General features: G+C 36.7%; 3 protein-coding genes across 7 annotated transcripts; all 3 read left to right on the top strand.

Annotated features, from left to right (window-relative positions):
• Positions 1-1,170: 1,170 nt before the first annotated feature.
• On the top strand, positions 1,171-3,154 carry LOC107037514 (vesicle-associated membrane protein 2). Its single transcript, XM_015256091.2, has 3 exons — positions 1,171-1,396; positions 1,837-2,156; positions 2,338-3,154. The coding sequence occupies exons 2-3, from the start codon at positions 1,838-1,840 to the stop codon at positions 2,376-2,378; spliced, it is 360 nt and encodes a 119-aa protein (XP_015111577.1). The 5' UTR covers positions 1,171-1,396; position 1,837; the 3' UTR covers positions 2,379-3,154.
• An 82-nt stretch (positions 3,155-3,236) lies between these two features.
• Positions 3,237-20,581, top strand: LOC107037509 (chloride channel protein 2). Of its 5 annotated transcripts, none has more exons than XM_015256085.1 (8): positions 3,237-3,729; positions 3,891-4,020; positions 4,086-4,355; positions 15,557-15,842; positions 16,102-17,232; positions 17,364-17,594; positions 17,808-18,031; positions 18,936-20,581. In XM_015256085.1, exons 3-8 carry the CDS (start codon positions 4,293-4,295, stop codon positions 19,866-19,868), a joined length of 2,868 nt encoding a protein of 955 aa, XP_015111571.1. In that variant the 5' UTR covers positions 3,237-3,729; positions 3,891-4,020; positions 4,086-4,292; the 3' UTR covers positions 19,869-20,581. The 5 variants fall into 5 exon arrangements, with proteins under 5 accessions (XP_015111571.1, XP_015111568.1, XP_015111569.1 ...); XM_015256082.1 differs by having other exon boundaries at positions 3,237-3,798; XM_015256083.1 differs by having other exon boundaries at positions 3,237-3,814.
• LOC107037512 (uncharacterized oxidoreductase YjmC-like) lies at positions 5,698-8,762 on the top strand. The gene is made up of 2 exons (XM_015256089.2): positions 5,698-6,670; positions 7,835-8,762. Exons 1-2 carry the CDS (start codon positions 6,356-6,358, stop codon positions 8,675-8,677), a joined length of 1,158 nt encoding a protein of 385 aa, XP_015111575.1. The 5' UTR covers positions 5,698-6,355; the 3' UTR covers positions 8,678-8,762.
• Positions 20,582-21,776: the final 1,195 nt, after the last annotated feature.

The raw sequence follows: 21,776 nt of genomic DNA, 5'->3' as shown, positions 1-21,776 counted from the left end.
CCAAAGTGAAAGAGACGTATGTCCCAAATTGATGGTTTTTATGCTTTTCATACAATTTCTGAACAAAAACCTATCAACGAAAATATCTCTAATAAACAGGCGTAATGACCAGATTTTAATGGGACAGGAGCGTATCTGCACACTTACGCCTCTTTCATTTTAATCAATAAATCACACTTACGTCCTTTTAGTGTTATGTATGAGGCACTTTCCATGACGTATTCATTTTTGAGTTAAAATGAGGGGCGTATGTCCCCCTTACGCCTCTCTCCTATTATAAAAGCAATTCTCTTCATAAATTACTCCGGGCTCTTCATCCTGGAAGATATTCACAAAATAGTAGTTAATTCTACCTTGAATCTATTCTTTTTCTCTACTCCTTCGGAGCGTGCCCAGAAAAGGTTTCGGGTTGAAACATCTAATTTTCGATGTTGTTCGAGATTCTTTTTTTAAATGAACAAAGGGTTGAAACGGGTAAAATTTGATTTCTATGATGTGTACATTCTACATTCACGAGAAGACGGGAATCGAGTGGACAATGGAGTAATCATAATACATTTCGAGACTTTCCAATGAAAGGGAAAAATACTTATTTTTCTCAGTATCATTTGAATTTCTGCTATGTACGGGAGTTACGCCTCTTTGTGATTATGATTTTTTAGGATGGATAAAAAATTGGATGAATGACTAAAAACAAAGGGGCGTAAGTGCTCGACTTACGCCCCTTTATTATTAATTTTCCTTCACGTAAATTAGAATATTATCAGTAAGGATAACAGTAAAGGGGCGTAAGTACCGGACATACGCCTTCTTAGTGTTTACTGATTGGACTTACGGCCACTTGGCGTAAAAAAAATCGACGAAAAACCTAAGATATAGACAGAAAACTCCATTTCCGAAGAAAAAAAAACATACGCCCCTTTGGTATCGAAAAAAAAAATCGAAAAATAATGGCACTTACGCCCCTTTACTTTTAGAGCGACGATATATATATATATATGACGTGAAAAAAAAATTTACCACTGAAGAATTTGAAAATACCGCGTGTTTTTTTTTTGTGAAGAACTTCGTGTCACTATTGACCAATCAAAATTAAGGATCAGCGGTCAGGTTTCGAGATATTTCGATATAAAACAACTTCACGTTTCTTTCATCTTTAGTAAATAGGATTATTCCTATTTGAACTCATATGTGTGAGATCTTCTAAGAATCGAATTTCTGTATGACTGATCACCCGAATGACGTCACCTTCTCTGACGCCATTTTACACTGAGTAGTTCCATCAGATCACCTAATCACACCTTGTCGCATACGCATGAGACGATTGGATTACTACCGCTGATTTCAGTTCTTTCATTAATTGTCATCCCCTCAATTAAGAAAATACTTCATTCACGTAAGTAACCCTGATTTTCTGCATCTGTTCATCCATACTTTGCATTGAATACATGAGCTAGATATAATTTTAGGTCAATATGTTATTTCTGTTTATGACTTAATCAAACGTCAAATAAAAAAATCCGTTACAAAAACTACTTCATTCTGCAGTAATTCAACATGAACAATTTCTTGTTCGACTCAGAATTGAGTTTATTTATTTTTCCTTTAGCGCTGGTGAAAATAGTAAACAAAAAAATTCATTAACATGCATTGACAGTGCATTCACTTGTTGCATCCAATTTGAGGTTATGGGGCGTGTATGTCAGATGCTTGGAATATTTTTCTTTGATTCATTTCCTCTTTTGAAATTAATGTAATTGAAAGAGGATGAGGTTTTGTACATGTTTGATGGAGTGGATTATTATTCAAGAGATTAAATTTTTCTATGTATTCCAGGATGGACGGTGGAGGATACTCGGGTGATGGCGACCTTGGGGGCCCAAGGACACCTCAGCAGGCAGTGTCAACAAAAAAATTGCAGCAGACACAGGCAAAAGTTGACGAGGTGGTGGGAATTATGAAGGTGAATGTCGAGAAAGTCCTCGAGAGGGATCAGAAGCTCTCGGAATTGGACAATAGGGCTGATGCACTGCAACAGGGGGCTGCACAGTTTGAGCAGCAGGCTGGCAAGCTGAAGAGAAAATACTGGTGGAAAAATCTTAAAATGATGATCATCATTGGGATTATTTGTGTTATTATTCTCATCATTATTATTGGTAAGAGCAAAATATATATATATTTTTTTTAATTTTACTCTGTCAATTTCAAGATTTTGAGGATTAAAGGGTGTCAGTTTTGCTTTTCTCTCTTCTATTCATGATGGAGAAAACTCCGAAGTTGTATAATCATTTGTATTTTAGAGTATGGTATTTTCAATTGTTTTTGTTTTTGTTCTAGTGTCACTAGTACCGAGCTCAAGTGATACAGACGCCCAGTAACCGAGATACAAAAGAAATCCACCAGGACTTGGAATTCTATCCTGAGGAGTTTCTTTGAATAAGAGTGAAATATATATATATATATTTACAGTTCACGAGGTGCCTTATCTTCCAGGTATCATCGAAAAAATTAATTAAAAGATCAATATTGATTAACAGAAATATAATTGTAAAAATATGATAAATCAAATGCACTGTTTAGTAGAGGAGTGGTAAAACGTGAAAATTTCTCATTTTCGTTGATTTTGTATTTATCTCAAGAGCCGGAAATATCAAGAACAATTATTTGTAGGGAAAGAAATTTCCAACGGCAAGTGCTTCGTGACATTTTCCCCCGGAATCCTTCATTACCGAGATAATTGCCATTTAATTTCCACAAGTTTTCATTTCAATGAAAAAAATCAGATTTTCGTTAATTTGAAATATCTCACGGGCGAATGGATTTTAGGGAAAAATGTCTAGAACTTTTTTGCGGTTGTGCAAATTCTCCACAAAAAAAGTCCTCTGATATTTTTTCCCCTCAAATCACTCAGTCTAAAAATATTTTAATGCTAACAAAACTAAAACTCGCCTTTCTTTCACGTTTTACCATTTCACCAATTTTATATTTAAAAACATTGAGGAATATCGGGTTGCAGAGGGTCCAAAGCACATTAACATAAACTCTCCTCAACAATTGTCAATTACCCCCCAACTGGGGAAACTCCATTGCTGTGTCAAATTAACTAGTGTATGTGTTTAATATTATTTAATATAATGTTTATATTCATGGGAAATATGAGTCATTCTGTCCCCTTCATCATCATCCCAAAATTACAATCCAACAAAAAATAGTAAAACAACTATTCACCATAATTCAGTAACCCGTTAATAATGATAAAAGAAAAAAATTATTAATTCAATTCTTTACGACTTGAATTTTGACAAAAAAAAAATCAATGGACAGTACTCGTCGGGAATGACAAACTCGAAATAATTATTTCAAAATGTATTTTATTCTGAGAAATTATTCGAAATAATTTTTTTTAAGAACTTTCCCCCAACCATCTTCCTCCATCACCCACAAAAATCTAAATAATCCCGCACTCTCCCCACCAAAAAATCTGAAAATCGTTCCCTCAATATTATGACACAAACGATAGGAGAGGGAAATGTGGAAGGTAAATAACATAGCGGAGAGTGATCTCACAGTATCATGGCAATTTTCGATATTCTTGTAAACGACTCAAGCAAATCACAGTCTGTTTATTCATTCACCTATCAGTCGACTCACGACCGTCTCGTCGTACAGACGGCGCGCGTCTTGACGCTCCCGTGTCATCAATTTTACCATCAATTAATTTTCAATGGAGTGAGTTTAACACTAGTGAAAACATTTTAATCGATCATGGCTGCGTGAACGTTGGTGATACGAACGCCAGTAAATGGATTTTTTTGTAAATCAAAAAACGAAATAGATCGATCGATCGATCGATCGTTACTCTCACTGAAGTGTTTTTATTTATCTTGAAGGAGGTGGAATCATTTTTAATATCCACGCCTGTCATATACCTTGACATTATCGTGAAGGAGAGCAATATAACAATGGAATTTTGATGGCTTTTTTCGAGACGTTTTGAGAAATTGTCTCGGATATTTATCGGTGAGGGCAATTTATATTCGGTTTACACTACATGTGACGTAAATAATCGAAGAAAAAATTTCAAGGCTCGGATAAGACGCCTGCCTGATTCGGCCGCTAAACGATAAGAAGACGACTCATTTCAGTTTCTTGGTTGAAAGATTTTCAAAGACAAATCCGAGAATTTTTCATTTTTCTATTGACACCACGTGGCTGGGAACATTCCAGAATGCTGGCGAGTGATAATTTAATTTGAACTACTGGATCGCAGGATTTTTTTTCCAAGGGAGAAAATGGCATCTGTCGAGGCGAGGAACGACAGGCAAGAGCATGGATTGGGTTATCAGAATACATTGGTGAGTTTTTAATTACAGGCTCATTCGGAGAATGCGGATTTCGCTGGAAAACAGGGCTTCGTGGGGATGAGAATTGTTACAGATAAGGGAATTTGTTATTTTATGTCAATGTTAGGAGAAATTTCCACATTTTTTGTTGTTGCTCATTTGGAAGGGGAGTGTTGAATCCCTTTCTGGAGTGATAATTTTTTTCTATTATTTATCCAACCGTTTATGTTCATCATTTTACATAATGGAAACAAAAAAAAATTCATTCATTAAAAAAATTGAATTAACTATATTGGTTAAAAAGAGTGGTTCTAAAATGTTTTTTTTTATAAGCACATTAAAAATTTATCACTTTTCTTCGTATGAATAATTGAATTTAAAAAATTGCAATTTTTATATGAAATTTTTCTTTATTCGGTAAAAAAATACAGAATTTATTCCTTAATAATCGATGCTGATGTGCCATTTCCGTGCCAAACATGAAAAATCTCAGATATTTATCAATACTAATGAAAAAATTCATACGATAATTTTCATTTGAAAAGAAAAAACAAATAAAATTCAACTTTTAATTCTCAATGAATGAAAAAAATAGAAAAAAAAATCTTTTTCTGAGAATTTCATTTTCTTCATTCACAAACAAAATGCAGCAAATAATTAATGAATTTTCCTCAACTGCTGAAATTTTTTTATAAAAAGGGATCAAGACCACAGAGAACTTGATGCGCGTGGACAAAACCAGGATAAAATGTCCCAGGTGTTTACCGACATTAGAACGAATGAATAATCAAAGAGTCATATGATGGCAGAGTGTAAGCTCTTATCACAGCTTAAAGGCCATCGAGTCGATGTTTAATAAATCCCAACGTGATTAGCGTGCGCGTGTGGGTTCAACTCGACTCGCCGATCAAAGAAATCATATGCGTGCCCATTTGAACTAGTGACGTCATATTTGTTATCATTTATTAGCGGTTGGGAAGACCCAGGCAATTAACACCTGCGGTTTGGTGTGGCCAGGTATACTCCCGAAAACTGAAATAATCACGTGCTGAAAAATAGTTGTTTTTTTTTTTTTTTTGGAAGCACGTGATTAATGGGAATACCTCAGTGTCATATGACTAGACATTAATTTTCGAGAACAGTCAAGTCATCTGTTTTTTTTTTTTCTAATATTCCGGAGTAATTATAGGTCTCGTGACTTGTTTGCTTTCTTTGAATGGATTATAGGAGGTGGGGCAACATTTTTTTGTGAGATAAGTTTTTGAAAAAAATTTCTCGATGACCATTGAGAAGTCATTTTTTTTATCAACAATTATTTTTAATGTAAATAAGTGGATAATTGAATTTTTTTTAATAAATGAGTTTTAAAGCATAATTAGGAAGCATTTACTCCATCACAATGTTTTTAAACCAAAAAATTATTCACAAGTCTGAAAAAAGTAGTTTTCACAAGAAGTACTTCAACTAAAGCTGATCCCTCGATTTTCAATGTTTTGCATTGAATGCAAAATTTATTTATAAAATTGAACGTTTGCGATTGAAAATTCAAATTTACCGCCTGATACCACATTACTATCTCTCACGTGAAACCTACATTCGGGAGTGAATGAACCTCTCCCCTCGCGATCTCTTGCGCAATCTCGAAATCAAATAGATTACGTTACGTATCAGACCCGATGGAACTTGAATAATTACCACCGTTCATTATGACAGCAGATTGGAAGCACTGCGACTTTTGGTACTTTGCTTTTTATAAAGGGAAAGGAAAAGGATATGTAACCAGTCAAGAATAACAACAACAAAAACATTTATTTGATCGTGAGAATTCCAAGTCCAGTGCGGTAGGTTCTATTAAAGAGACAAGCCACGAGTGTGATGAGCGATGAAGGGGAAATGTCTGATATTATTCAACACTCAGCTGTTGGCCGCTGAGTCAGAATAATCTAGTGTCAGTATTTGAATCCTATCGAAAGTGACATTACGAGGCTGAATCTATCGTTTACGCGATTCTCATGTCGTACAACGCAATGTTTCGCCGCGCGACGAGAATGCGCCGTGCATCAGGTGATTCTTTCTGCAGAATGCGAAGTGCTGGGGTCACTGGCCCTTTGATAACCAAGGACGAGGTCGTTAGATTTGTCGCCGAGTGTATGCAGAGAGTAGGAACTGATGGGAATCACTCGAAAATTGTTGCGCATCATCTCATGACGGCTGACTATCGGGGCCACTTCAGTCATGGCATGAATAGAATGCCGATGTATGTGAGGGATATCGAGAGCAAACGAACCGATCCGCATGGGGAACCCAAGATCATCAATGATTTTCAGGTGCTTATGATTTCTTGACGGCTTATTCTAACTTATAATTTTTTAGAGTTGAACAAAATTTTACGAAAAATTTGCCGTATTCGGAATTTATCAATCTATGACGGATTAGTTTTTCAAGAACATGGTAAGAACCAGAACCAGGATTCAGGGGGTATTTAATTATTTATTACATATCTCATAAACTAGCTGTGCAACTGTACAGCTACACGTTAGTATTTTTGACGTGGATATGTCTATGGTTTCGTTTTGGGGGGTCACTCGGCGAAAAAAATGCGTATGCAGCCGCGCCATCTATCGGCGATGCTTAAAAGCGTAAATTGAGTTTTCTTGCTTGCAGCGAGAACTGAGATTTTCCTGAAGACGAGAGTTAAATCTCCAAGGCAAATTTTTCAATAAACGACTATCGATGGTTTAAAGCTAAAGATTCCTCTCGTAGAGTGCTCCCTCCCTCCTCTTTCCTCCCCTCATTTCTCGTTTTCGAATTCTGGTTCTGCTACTCCGTTCCCTTTTCTTCTGCTGCTCGAAGCGAAATGGCCCAGGCGGATTGGGTGCACTAAATTTATAGAAGGTTACTGCGCAAAAACTCACCATTGGCTAAAGACTTAATGGTGGGAAGTTAGAAATCTGATTGGCCGATGAGTCGATGGTGGGGAGAAATCTTCTGATTGGCCAATGAGTCGATGGTGGGGTTAAAATGATCCAAGGCCGAAGACAGTGCCATTTCTCAGATAAGGAGCGAATGAATAGAAAGCATCTTAATCAACTAAGTCTTTTTAGAGCAATTTCTCATAGTATAAAGTGATTAGAAAATTCGAAATTTTTTAAATTCTTGAGTATTTCCATGGAATTTGTCAATTAAGCAGGTTCTAATTATGAATCACAAATTTTTCAATTTTGAAATTCTTTATGAAAGTATTGAAACGTATAGAATTGAATATAACATTAAATTCTTGTGTCGAATTACGTTAAAAATGATACTGCCAGTGAGGATTTCGGTCCATAGACGTATCCACGTTAAACATCATCATGTATGAAAACATGCATGGAGACAATCTTAAAAAAAAAGTGTGTCCTAGGGATCTTATACTTTAATCCTAAAATAAAGGGGGAAATCCCACATCTCTGTGATGCCATCACTAAGCCACACCATTAATTACCCCGCAGGCAACAGCCCTGGTGGACGGTCAAAACGGTCTAGGCCAGGTGATCGGAAAATTCAGTATGGAATTAGCAATTAAAAAGGCGAAAACCTTCGGTATTGGCATGGTTTCCGCACGTGGGTCGAACCACTACGGCATTTGTGGTTACTATAGCCTGATGGCCACTGACGAATGTTTAATAGGCTTCACTTGCACTAATACTAGTCCCTTGCTCGTGCCAACACGATCGACAACAGCATCACTGGGTACCAACCCCCTTTCTCTAGCGATGAAAACTCATGATGCCAGGGATGAATTCGTGCTGGACATGGCGACGACAGCCGTAGCCCTTGGGAAAATCGAAGTGGCGGTCACCAAGGGTCAGGAAATACCGGAGGGCTGGGCCTTGGGTAAAGACGGAAAAGTAACGAAAAACCCAGCTGAGGCTTATGAAACGACGAAGCTCATGCCTCTGGGAGGAAGCCAAGAGAATTCTGGCTACAAGGGCTATGGGTTGGCAACCATGGTGGAGGTGCTCTGTGGCGTTCTCTCTGGCAGCCATTTTGGAAAGAATATCAGGCGGTGGAAAGAGGACGATCGCATCGCCAATCTTGGCCACTGTTTCATGGCAATTGATCCAAAGGTTTTTGCTCCCGGGGCTGGGGAGAGGTTGGGGCAGCTCCTGGGTGAGCTGCGAGAGCTGCCAACGGCTGATGGCGATGAGGGAGTTCTTGTCGCTGGGGATCCTGAGAGGAAGGCTATGAGGAGGGTTGATCAAGAGGGGGGGATTCGGTATCATGAAAATCAGATCAAGATTTGTGATGGGGTTGCGAAAAAACTGGGGGTCACTCCTCTGCGATCTGTTTAGATAAAACTATTGCATGGAAATCAATTGAAAATACCATTCAAATATTCATTACCAATTTTGAATTAATAAATTATAATTTCAATTTATGCTTAACAATGTTAAAATTTATTCATATCTTCCTGAAACTGTGTTGAGATTTTGATATATCTTGTAGGTATAAAAAAATTGTCTTAATAAATTTCATAATCTTCTAATGAAATAAAGTGCCGACTTTTTTCAGTATTCCTTTGTAGTTTGAGATTAAATTGTTTTCCTCGAAATAAAGTTCTGTTGATCTATTGTTAAATACTTCACAAGACTCAACTCACCAGTGAGCTATCGATGTCGGCGCGTAATTCGATGATCCTGTGTGTTCAGTGTTTGAGATAGCTCTCGTGTGATATAAAAACCCTGTGGTTTTACCTCGCATGATTGTCTTGATACTCTGACCTTCACATCCACTGCAACTCCAGTTTTCAAATACTCGTCAACTTCAGTTAGGATTACGTGTAACGCTCGTATTTCTTCATCCAATAATGATGAAAATAATTTTCGTCCACAAATTGATGAGGACATGGCACGTGATTCCTCATAACGATCCTTCGAGATTGAGGAAATTATTATAAATGAAATTCTCAATTTTAATCGAGCTATTATGGAATCACGCACGAAAATATTTCATTGAAAAATCTAGCAAATTCGCTAAAAAAATCTATTGGATTTTGTCATTTTCAATACAATATACAATACTTATACAGCGACAAATAAATTATGGTGGAATTGTATTGGGAATTCTCTTAGTTTTTCGCCGATTCTATAGTGAAATTCCGCAGAATCTATTTTATAGAAATAATCAGAATTCCATCTTTCTGTACAATTTTGTCAATTGAGCCAGTTTTCTATAGGAATTCCACAATATGAATTTTCCAAGTTTTTCCACTCCACACTTCTTTTCTTTTCATTAAAAAAACTTTGAAAATTTCAGCCGTGAAATTTCTGAAATTTCTTTCATATGAAATCCTCGCATTGTGTTATCTAATTTCACAACTCAGTTGTACTGTGTGAACTTATGACTTATTGTAAACAAGAGTGATGGGAGGTGGATGACTTAAGGAGTTTGTTGGTGGCTCTTGACCTCGTCCAGCCTCGACAAACAACCGCGCAATGGGTTATCGGCGATAGCTTCAACAAGCAGTTCATCTTCATTAGGTTTCAATCGGAAAGCTTTTGTTTTTGTATTGAAATTAATAGTTCTGTACCAATCGATCAAGTCCAAGAATCCTGTGGGAATTACATTTTCTTTGACAATTTCGTGAAATATTTTTTTATGTATCTTGAATAGGAAAAAATAATACATTGTTTTGTTGATTACAGGAACAATCTCATTAAAATCAATCATATACAAAATTCAAAGATTATGAAAACTTTGCGTCGTGAATTCTCAGCCCAAAAGGAATGGAAAAATGTGAAAGTTGGCTTGAAGAATTGGTTCATTTTATAGAAACCAGATAACACAAATTGAGGCTGATCTGAAGAGGATAAATAATTTTAATAAATGTTTAACAAAACCCCTTCCGACACAGGAATAATTGGCATCCAAGCAAAATGGCGGTGCTACATCTGTCCACCACCTCGTATTTTTCAACATTTCTTGAAATTATTCAAGAGAAATTTAAGAGATTTTAATTTAAGGCATTATTAACTAAAGGAAAAATAAATTTTTCCAACTATATTCCAGCTTTCTTCATCTCCTTTTGGCTGAGAATTTATGGCGCAAAGTTTTCTCCGAATTTCAGTAGTTTTTTCACTGCCTTTTAATTCATTTCCATCAACTTTTTATATATTCTCTCTAAAATCACTGCTCTCATCTGAAACGGTTTATCTGTTTGTACCTCAATTACGCACTCCAATCAAATTTACCCACAACATACACCGGTACCTTTCAGCATCTGTACCAACAAATATTTGGAGAAAAAGATTTTTACGACGATTTCAAGGTTCAATTGAACAGTCTCGGATAGATAACAAAAATCATGAAATATCTTAGTCGCAATCTGGACCCTCTGTACATCAGAACTTGCAAAATATGCCCTGTTGTCGATTTTTCAAGCGTCAGAATGAGGTAAGTGAAGTTTTCAGAACCAGAAATACAAAAATCTCTGTTGATTTTTTCATTACCCAAGACGTGGGACATAATAAAGAGGTCATTCCGACCAATATGATAACTCGTGACTTTGAAGTGGTGAGGGAGGGTCTCCTCACTCCCCGTTAGCAACTCTACGACGTTCGGAAGGGAAGTAGCCCATTACTCAACAACTTTTAGTACAGTCTGACTCATAGATTTCGTACCTAATACATGAGAAAAAATGTTCTTATGCGTGAAAATCACTGTTAGTGCCAGCAGAAAAGCCTATTTATTCAATATAAAATTCCACTGGTTTTCTATTGATAATTCTATTGATCAACGGCCGATTCTATTGAAAAATTTGGCAGCTTATTTGCACGTTTTTTTTAATAAAAAATATTTGCGCTGAGAAATTTCAATTGCTTGTACTGAAATATAAAATTCTATTAATTTTTTGTATAGATAAGATAAGAGGAGAAGCTGTGAAATTTTTCAAATGAATCGTCCAAGAACTAATAAAATGCTCGATAGAAATCCAACAGGTTTTTCAATGAAATTTTCCTACGGATAATAGTGAGAAATGTGGAATGAATGATAGAAGTCTATTCCCGATTAAAAATATTTTCAAGAGCCTGAAAGAGTTATGAATGATAACACTAGGTGAAATGATAGTAGTTGACGATTTGCGTGTATTAAGCCGAAAATTATGGTACTGTCAGTCGTCGCTCACCCACTGCGATAGTGAGTTGAGTTTATAAATTGAGAGTGAAGAAGTACAGGCTCAGTAATACAGTGACTCACATGAGAGATCACCATCGAACAATGGAGATTCATTCGATCATCGAATTATCCTGAAAAAAAAAATTGTCAGTTATTCCTGAAATATTGTAAAACCATGAGGAGATAATAGTCTCGTGAAATTGACATCCGCAAGTGCTGCGATACCAAATAGATAAAGAGTTGAATATAAAATTGTTAAAATGACGAGTGATAAAGTTGGAAAAAATATGGAATTCCACCATGCGTATCGACATCATCATCCCGAGGGCAGTGAGGAGGATGTCGATAAGGAATGGGAGGATTTCACGAGACTCATGGCTAAACTCAAGGAAAAGGGTGTCAATAGGCCCCACAGGTACAGTATTCTTCTATAATCCCAGAATAAAAACGACCATCAAGTGGTTAATAATAAGCAGTCGAATTAAATAGAATCTTCCAATTCTAGAAGACACTATTTTATTGAGAAATCCGTCGAATCTTTTCTACGCAGACACTTTCTATAGCAATTCCTCGACAAGAATTTTTCGACTTTTCCCACTCAATTTGTCTTCTCTTTTCATTGAAAAAATTGAGCAAACAAACTTGAAAAATTTGAGATGAGGTATTTCTATTGAAAATATCTCGGCAAAAAATGTTGTATTGGAAAATGGAATTCTATGGATTTTTTCACATGTTCTGAAAATCAGTACTTTTTTCTCTGCGTTCATCACCAGAAAAAAAATAATGTTTCTATCCTTAATACTATACATAATTGTACTAGACCGTCTCAAGCCTTCTACCCTTGTCCACCACCTCGAGATGATGAGCCACCGGAGTTTGATCCCTTCGACTACATTAACACAATCGTAAGGATACACGTAGTAGAAAAACAAAAATTGTAATTTCTACTATTTGCATGGTATAATAATTTTGAGCACCCTGCGCAGCTTTGCACCACGTAGCTTCTGAAATACTAGGTGTTATATGTATAAAACGACAGGAGAACAAAGATGCGGTGCAAAATAATAAGCAATTTGAAATGCTGCCAGAAACTAAATCTCGTAGATAGTAAGATGAAAATTCGTCTACATGTTTGATTGAATGTTCAAATGATCAAATTGTTTTATCAAAGAGAGTAAGTAAACAGCAATTTTGTAATGACAACAATAATATTTGATTGCATAACGACGTTTAAAACGTAATAAACAAAATAAGTATCAGATGACAAAGTCTATCGACTATTTGACAATTTTATTGAAATAGAGGAATAAAACAGCCAATACTAATTCATTTATGATGCATTAATCAAAATCACTAATAAATAGGAAAACTCTTTGAAATGTCGTTATTATCGAATTCTCATTAACTAGTTCTCAGCCCTGGAAAATTGTCTAGAAAAATCATAATCAACTGATTTTTTTCCTACTCAATGGACAAAATTTCCTCGTGATATTTTTTATAGCCGATGCCTCTAATCATGCGAGTGCAATTACATCCAATCGTTCATGTAGAAATAGGAAAAGCGTGGGCTCCATTGTTTTCATCCTTTTTCACTAGAGCAAACCTTGGTGAATACTGGATACAGGAGAATAGAAGAGAACGTCGGGATGACCTTGTCACGATGCATCAATGCATCAATGCACCAATTGTCACGCATCAAACAAAAAGAAAAAAACTATTTTCCATTTCTTTTTTGTTCCCAAGTCTTTCTAACGTGAAACTTCTTTCATAACTGATGACTCAATTCCAAAAAGCAATATGAAAGATTCCTCGAAGAGACATTAACAAACAGGTTCTGCAGAGAATTCATTCTCTGTGCGTTATAGTGGACTAATGCTAATGGTTCACTATTGTGAGATTTAATTGTTCCGGAATTTAACTGTAGTGATTAGAATTTGCATATGTAATAACTAACTGTGGAGTCAGGAATAGCTATTACTGGGGGAGTAATTACAGCTGAACACTATTCCATTTCATTTTCTATTCGCTAAAAATAATTATAGTATTCACTCAGATTTAAGTTCTTAGATGGTATCTTTATGTCTTTATATGTAGTCTTTTTTCATTATTTTTTTCCAAAGTTAAGCAGGTATAAGCAGGTATCAATGGAATTTCATGAATTTTTAACTCGCTCGTGAAATATATTTCAGGTAGATCGTAACAACAGGTGATAAATTATTTTGCCCCGATAACAAAGAATTTGAAGAAAAAAAAATGGTTTCGTTTTATTTTTTATTCCTTACTATTTTACTTTATTTCGACAAAATAAGATGATCCTTATCAATTTATTCATCGTTCAAACCAATATAATCTTGTACAATGGTAATTTATGTCTTGAGTGAGTAAAGTTCCGTACATTAAAAAAAAATTAATTTTCTGTTCAAAATATTTCACTTACAAAATAGATTTGGAGCATTTTTTCCTGACACTGCCCATTATTGAGATTATATCATAATAATTAATTAGTGTAATTTATTCCGGGCAAATTGACGATCAATTATTATTAAACATAGACTAGTTGAATTTATGGTATGCACGAATGACTAAAATTGGAGTAGGGAACGAGTGCCCAGTAGGACGTGGTCGACGTTGACGTCAAAACTGCGGCAATGACCATTTGATGAATTTAGCCACTACGTCTCCAAATAAAACCCATCAATTATAATAATAAAATCAACAGGTATCGAGTGACTTAATGACGACTGAATAATTGGTTCCATTCCAAATGAAACATCATCAACTTCCCTATTTATTATTTTATTTATCTTTCAATTTTTCCAATTTTTATTCAAGCTTGAAGACATTTCCGCTCATACAAACAACATTTCCATATGAATTTCATTATTATTTTCATTTGATTCTCATAATAACTCTATAATAACTTTTCATTCATGACCAAGGATTAATTATTTTTATTTCAACGTCATAAGTGAAAACATTTTGAATCAATTTTGATTAAAAAAAAAAAGATGATAGGACACTTTCCACTAAAAAATCTATTATTCTATTCAAAACATTAGCGTTGCATCGGCTAGACACACGAGGAAGTTTGTCTAGGTAAAAAGTATTGCAACCGGTGCCAAAAAAGCTCAAGATATTATTCGGTGTCATTGGTTGCCAGTCAAACGTTGGCTGCCGCTGTGAACACATCTTCAGAGACTGAACTATTTATTCGGATGAGATTGAGACTCTCAGAGCAGTGAAGTTTAATAGAACAGGATCAAAAGAATGAATTGAATATCAACAAGTGCAATTTTGTCATCATGTGTTGAAATGATTGAAATCACTTTAAAATATTCAAAAGTACAGATAAAAGTAGATAGTTGAGAGACATGTTGACGGATTTTACATTTGCGTGGACAAATCATTATTCCCGATGATGATTGTGATGAATACAATAGTGTCGGGTACAATAGTGAACTGAGCAATAATACCGACAGTTAAATCTAAAAATAATAATTGCCGAGTCTAGCCAAATTTCGATAAATCTAGGAGTTTAGGGGGCTGGTCTGGCGGGGGAGATTCGGACTCATTATTTTACGATAATAGATGTGGATGATGATATCATCGTATTTTAGAATAATGAATCTGACGATAACTTAATGAGACAAGGTGGTGAATAGGCTTCTATGCCGGCTACCGTACTCAACAGGGCATACTTCGTATGTAACGATGAGTATCCTGTAAGTAAATTTCGAAATGCCATCTAAAGATCAGCGTTTTTTCAAATAGTTATTTCAATCGAATCTGGGGACTATTCTTTGGGAATCAGAGAAATTGCGTGGTTAATTGTTATTTGCCTGCTCTTTTTGATGAAAAAAAAAAATCAACAGGTCCAGCGAATGCATGAAATAACTTTAATAAAGATTTTTGTAATTAATTAATAACCGAAATGTGGAAATTTTTCTTTGACGATTTTTTTCCGTCTAATCAGCATGTTGAAAAATCTATTCAGGTATATCAATTACGTCAATTCATTGCCGAACGGGATAAATTTTTCTGGCTTAATTTTCCAGATGTATGGTCGTTACACCAAGGACCTCGGTGAATTTGCGAAAGAAGAGGCACGCAGATTGAAATCGACTGAGAAAACGAGGAGAAAACTAGACAAAGTCAGAGCCGAGGAGTTGAGGAAATCGCGGAGAGGTCCCCTGTGTAGGAAGGTAGTTGCCCTAGTAGCTTTCGCATGGAAACACACGGGGGCGAGATTAGGGGAGGACTGGGTCTTCCTGGCGCTGTTGGGAGTCATCATGGCATTCATCAGCTATGCCATGGATCGAGGAATATCGATGTGTAATAACGGTAATGATCAACATTCACAACATAACACAGAATTTCTTGTTGGGAGAAAATTTATTTTATTTCTCTTGCAGGACATGATTTTTTTTTTTAATAAGAAACCATTTTTAAATAGTAAATACTTTGAGGAGTTTCTCTATATCTATAGCTAGGGCAATTAAAATCAGAGTGAGCAGCAACTAATTTTGCTAGTCTGATACAACTCAATGCAAATATTTTTCCTAGTGCATCAACTAATCCAATAATGATGATTTAATTTCAGCTCGAATATGGTTGTACCAAGACCTGACATCACACCCAGCCCTGCAGTACCTGGCCTGGGTGTCCCTTCCAGTCTGCCTGATCCTCTTCAGCGCGGGTTTCGTTCACATCGTAGCCCCCCAAAGTATCGGCTCGGGAATCCCCGAGATGAAGACAATCCTCCGAGGTGTTGCCCTCAAAGAGTACTTGACTTTTCGCACCCTAGTGGCCAAAGTGATCGGCCTAACAGCAACCCTGGGCTCGGGTCTGCCCCTCGGAAAGGAAGGTCCCTTCGTCCACATCGCCAGTATCGTAGCAACCCTCCTCTCAAAATTAGTCACATCCTTCCAGGGAATCTACGAGAACGAGTCCAGGAACTGCGAGATGTTGGCGGCAGCTTGTGCCGTTGGTGTTGCTTCCTGCTTCGGCGCTCCTATCGGAGGTGTTCTCTTCAGCATCGAAGTAACAACTGTATATTTCGCCGTGAGAAACTACTGGAGAGGTTTCTTTGCAGCTGTTTGCGGTGCAACCATGTTTCGACTGCTGGCAATTTGGTTTCAGCGTGAGGAGACCATCACCGCAATGTTCGCCACCAACTTCACCATGGACTTTCCTTTCGACCCGCAGGAGCTCTTCGTTTTCGCACTCATTGGAGTTGCCAGCGGTCTGGGAGGCGCCTTCTACGTCTGGCTCCATCGACAGTACGTTATCTTTATGAGAAAGAACAAGAGTATGAACTCATTTCTCCAGAAGAACAGGTTTCTCTACCCTGGGATTGTCTCGTTGATAGTCTCCTCGGTGTCCTTTCCAATGGGCCTGGGACAGTTCATGGCTGGAGAACTCAATACTCATTATCAGGTCCAGGGACTCTTCACTAATTTCACGTGGAGCAAACAGCACCTGAGTGTCGAGGAGATGAGCATCGTTAAGCACTGGTCGACACCTTATTCCGATGTCTTCCTGGGGCTCTTTGGATATGTTCTTTTTACCTTTGTTTTTTCAATCATCAGCTCGACGGTGCCGGTACCCTCCGGAATCTTCATTCCGGTTTTTAAGATTGGAGCGGCGGTGGGGAGGATGGTGGGGGAGGCTATGGCTCTTTGGTTTCCCAATGGGGTGAGATATGGAGGAATCAACACACCCATCACACCAGGTAATTTGCAATTATTCACTCGGGGTCATTTTTTAGATTTCGAGATATTCCTTGAAAATTTGTCAAATTAATTTTTTCTTCCCTCAACATGGATATATAATTATGTTCTTTCTTTCTTTCTTTGTCCAAAGGGGGATATGCAACTGTGGGTGCAGCGGCCTTCTCAGCTGGCGTCACACACACAATATCCGTTAGTGTTATAATTTTCGAAATGACTGGACAAATAACTCACATCGTTCCTATTATGATAGCTGTTTTAATAAGCAATGCAATAGCAGCTTTATTGCAACCAAGTATCTACGATAGTATTATTCTTATTAAAAAGCTGCCATACCTTCCGGACTTGCTGCCTTCAAGCTCTGGTAGGTGTCATCACTAAATAGTCTCATGGTTTTTCCACATCATTTGAATGCCATTAATTCCCTCTTCTGTCATTTATGCATTCTTTTTTTTGGATCAAACTTGGTGAGAATTACAACCATTATCCATTCTCTGCGCTACAGTTTCCTTCATTTAATTGAAGTAGATTCTCTCAACAAAAATAAAATAAATAACATTTTGTTTTTTTATTCAAGGAATGTACAACATTTACGTAGAAGACTTTATGGTTCGGGATGTCAAGTACATTTGGCATGGAATAAGTTATCAAATCCTCAAGGAAACCCTCAAATCTAACCGTAAATTACGGGGATTCCCCCTAGTTGATAGTCCTGAATCGATGATACTTCTGGGATCAATTCAACGCCTGGAATTGATCAAGTTGATTGAGAAGCAGATTGGACGAGAGCGAAGACTTCAAGTGAGTTCAAGATGGAAGTGTTTAGATTGTTAGATGTGTCGTTATTCTTGATTATTATTTGTTATTTATTCATTAACAGATAGTGAAATGTTTGTACCTTTTTGTGTAGAGCTAATTAAGGGCTACAAAAAGGTCTGTTTGAAACGCAGCAATATATTTATCAGTCAAACAGTCGATCCTATCGACAATCACACGTACACCAAGTGTATCATTACGTGACTTACATCAACGAATTGAATTTAAAAACAATTATCAAGTGACTAATCAGTATATTATCAAGTCATTTAATTAATAGTGTTTTGAGAAATTCAATAAGTCAATATCATTTAAGCTCAGTGTAGATAACATAATCGATCCACAAATATTTTCTATAGAATTTCTTCGTCTCAAATTTTTAAAGCTTTTTTCATTCTATTTTTCTTCTCTTTTCTTTTCATTTAGAAAATTAAACAAAACAAGTTGGAAAATTTGACCCAAGGAAATTCTATAGAAAATATCTCAATAGAATAAGTGCATCATGAATGTCAAAATCTCACTCGCTTTTCTTTTCTTTTTCTTTTTTCTATTTTCTCTCTTTCTCCCCTTACTCTTTCTTCTCCCTGATCTTTTTTTCTATCTTTTTTTCTTTCTATTGAGAGCCCTTCCGCTGGTTTTTGGATCGTCTTTTGACTACTAGCGGTGTTCACCATGCATGGTTTCCATTTTGTCTTATATTTTTATTTTGTCCTTCTTATAGTGCTGTTCACTATTCACAGATATTTTTTGCTTTATTTTTTGCCCATTTGCTTGTATCTTGCTATTGTGACTTTAGTCATAATTATTTTGTCTAACATAATGTACAGTTAATAAATAATCAATCAATCAATCAATCAATCAATCAATTAATCGTTCAATGCCCTTCCAGGTGGCTCAGAAGCTCCAGAAGGAGGCAGAAGAGCGCGCCCGAGAAGAAATAGAGCGCCAACTCCGAGAGCAGGAGCGAACACGACGTCCATCGCGTTTCGAGGTGATTCCCGCTCCCGATATTTTGAAAATCCAACGACAAAGTGTGAACGACCTCTCGACAATCCCTGGAAATCAGCCGGAGCATCACACCTACCACACACCGATGTTTGGTTGTCAGCCGAAAAAGTCAATACTCAAGAAGACAAACTCCTTCACGCTGAAAGGCTTCAGCCCACTAGTGAGTCCAGCCGTCACGCCGTATACGACTGTAACCGGGGCTGAGAGCAGGATCAGACTAGCCTTCGAGGCAATCTTCAGGAAGTCAGCGACTCTTCAAGATGTCGAGCCCGACCCGGAAGTGGGAATTGTTAACAGTACGGCTGATGAATCCACTGCTGGTGTCAATCAGCCGATGCTACCGAGCCCCGCAACATCCAAGAAGGTTCAGCTGCCTAGGGAACGAGTCATTGATATGTCCGCTGAAGACCAGAAGATCTGGGAGGAGAGCGAAATGGCGAAGGACGTTGATTTCTCGAGGTGTCACATTGACCCAGCGCCCTTTCAACTTGTCGAGAGGACTTCGCTTCTCAAGGTTCACAGCCTCTTCAGCATGGTTGGCGTCAACCATGCGTATGTAACTGCCATTGGGCGGCTTGTTGGAGTTGTGGCGTTGAAGGAACTGAGGAAGGCTATTGAAGACGCAAACTCTGGGGTTTTACCAGCCCACGGTGATAATATTCATCCCGTTATTTCAGTCTCTGGTTTAGGAAAGCGGCAGGAGTCAGAGGATATCAGTGACGACAGAAATGGGGGGGAAGATTTGCAAAAGATTAATTCTATGGATGATGAGGATGACAAGGATGATCGGGACAAGACGAAGGAGAGTGCGTAACTCGACAATTTTTTGAATGTTGGATTCCGTCTTCCTTCGGATGAAGAACATCTTCTGTGCATCCTTCGTAAATTTATTCAATATTTTTATTATTATTGAACAGTGTTCAACATTAGAGTTGTTTATTTCAATGCAGACATTGTGATAGTCTCGTCCATCGATGAGACCTGATTATAAGGCTTCGATAATGTAATCATATCCAACTGTTATCATTCATTATGACAAAGAAGCACTATTCGTAGTACTCACTATTGGGGAAATTATGCAGACACGTTTGAGATATTTTACACTAATTGAATCGCGAATGAAGAATGAACGAATAATTCATTCGTAATAATTTGTATATATTTATGTTGAACATGTATTTGAACATCTCAGTGTGAAGTTTTGATGTATGTCGTGAATACGGTTGTGTCAATGATATTTTTATGCCATTATGAAGAAGCAGACGCGTCGATTACCAAATATCGAACAAATAATTTATATAGAGTTATATATCGTGTTTTAAATAAACTTTACAATCGATGAATTTTTAGCTAGGGATAGGCATAGTCTTTAGGAGACTGGTTTTACATTCCATCCAGAAGGAAGTAAAGATATTGAAATGAATATTGTCGACTGAAATAGTTAATGCTAACGACACTCATCAATCCGCTGAATTATACATCATGTAGAATTGAATATTTGTAAATATATGAAGGTAATTTATTGTACAAAATGTTAACGTTGCAAATTTAAATAGTGTTGCTGGTGTTTGTTATTACCATTATTTTTATCTAGTTGAGGGGTTTCGAGGGAGAAGTAGTCATGCAGACACTTGGTAGTGACGCCTGGATTGTGGAATGTCTCGTCCTGCTCCGTTTAATGCAGCGCTCAGGATAATTCTGTCATCTTCATTCTTGAATTGTAAAAAAAATTAATCAACAGTACAAATGAAAAAGACAATCTTTTACATTTTGTTAATTCATTTCGATGATGTTTACAGCCGTTTAGAGCCGTTTTTTTTTCATTCTATTTTTCTTTTCTTTTAATCGAGAAAATTGACTGGAAAAAAAACTTGGCAAATTTGACCCGAGGACTTTTTGTAGAAAATGTCTCAATAGAATGAGTTGTAGAGAAAAATTAATTTTTTTTAATAGAATATTTTCTATTGAACATTCCAATAGAACTGTCTAGCGAATTCGCTAGGTTTTTCTATTAAATTTTTTCACATGTATTCCCCGATAATTTTTTATAACTCAAAAAGTAAAATCATCAAAACCCAGGAGAACAAGAATGCAAATCCCACCTCTGCTGGGAAATGGAGCCGCAAGAGATCAAGGAAATATAAAATATTTGCCATAAGAATGATAAAAAAAACTTGGTTGGCTGGTAAAGTGAACGTGAGAATGTCCATTCGTCAATCTTTGACCAATAGAGATTAACACCCGTAACCAGATTATGGAATCACATGACTCCAGTCACATGTGCTTTGTTGACGTGAAATAATAATAACAATGATACCAGCACGTGACGAATCACGGGGTATTGATAAGATTTTTTTTTCACGTATTTTATTCCCCCCGTTGCGCTCTCTTCCCCTCTACTCGTTTTACAGTAACATTGCCAGAATGTTAATATAATCTTCGACCCCAATAGTTCATGGAATTTTTTATCTTTGGCAAAACTGTACAAGACAAATTGACCAATGGTTTTTTATTCACAAAATTATTCTCTACAAGAAACATCTCAATTTGAAGTTTAATTATTTCAATTGCAGGAAAAAAAAGTCAAGAAGCCATTCGTTCGCGAGATATGTTGAATGTAAGAAAATTTGATTTTTGTTTGAAATCAACTATCGGTAATTATAGGTTTTGAGAGGAAATTTCACATGAGATAGATTGTAGAAAATTTCTTCAGCTATAAAAA

This window comes from Diachasma alloeum, unplaced genomic scaffold, assembly GCF_001412515.2.
Source record: "Diachasma alloeum isolate Michigan unplaced genomic scaffold, Dall2.0 Dall_scaffold_00255, whole genome shotgun sequence".
Taxonomy (NCBI): domain Eukaryota; kingdom Metazoa; phylum Arthropoda; class Insecta; order Hymenoptera; family Braconidae; genus Diachasma; species Diachasma alloeum.
This window is presented reverse-complemented; position numbering and strand designations above follow the sequence as displayed.

Bases quoted from the DNA above. Each gene is read 5' to 3' on its own strand.
- LOC107037514 (XM_015256091.2), top strand. From the start codon at position 1,838: ATGGACGGTGGAGGATACTCGGGTGATGGCGACCTTGGGGGCCCAAGG. The intron at 2,157-2,337 runs GTAAGAGCAAAA...TTTTTGTTCTAG, and splicing joins TATTCTCATCATTATTATTG to TGTCACTAGTACCGAGCTCA.
- LOC107037512 (XM_015256089.2), top strand. From the start codon at position 6,356: ATGTCGTACAACGCAATGTTTCGCCGCGCGACGAGAATGCGCCGTGCA. The intron at 6,671-7,834 runs GTGCTTATGATT...ATTACCCCGCAG, and splicing joins AGATCATCAATGATTTTCAG to GCAACAGCCCTGGTGGACGG.
- LOC107037509 (XM_015256081.1), top strand. From the start codon at position 11,762: ATGACGAGTGATAAAGTTGGAAAAAATATGGAATTCCACCATGCGTAT. The intron at 15,843-16,101 runs GTAATGATCAAC...ATTTAATTTCAG, and splicing joins AATATCGATGTGTAATAACG to CTCGAATATGGTTGTACCAA. The intron at 17,233-17,363 runs GTAATTTGCAAT...CTTTGTCCAAAG, and splicing joins CAACACACCCATCACACCAG to GGGGATATGCAACTGTGGGT.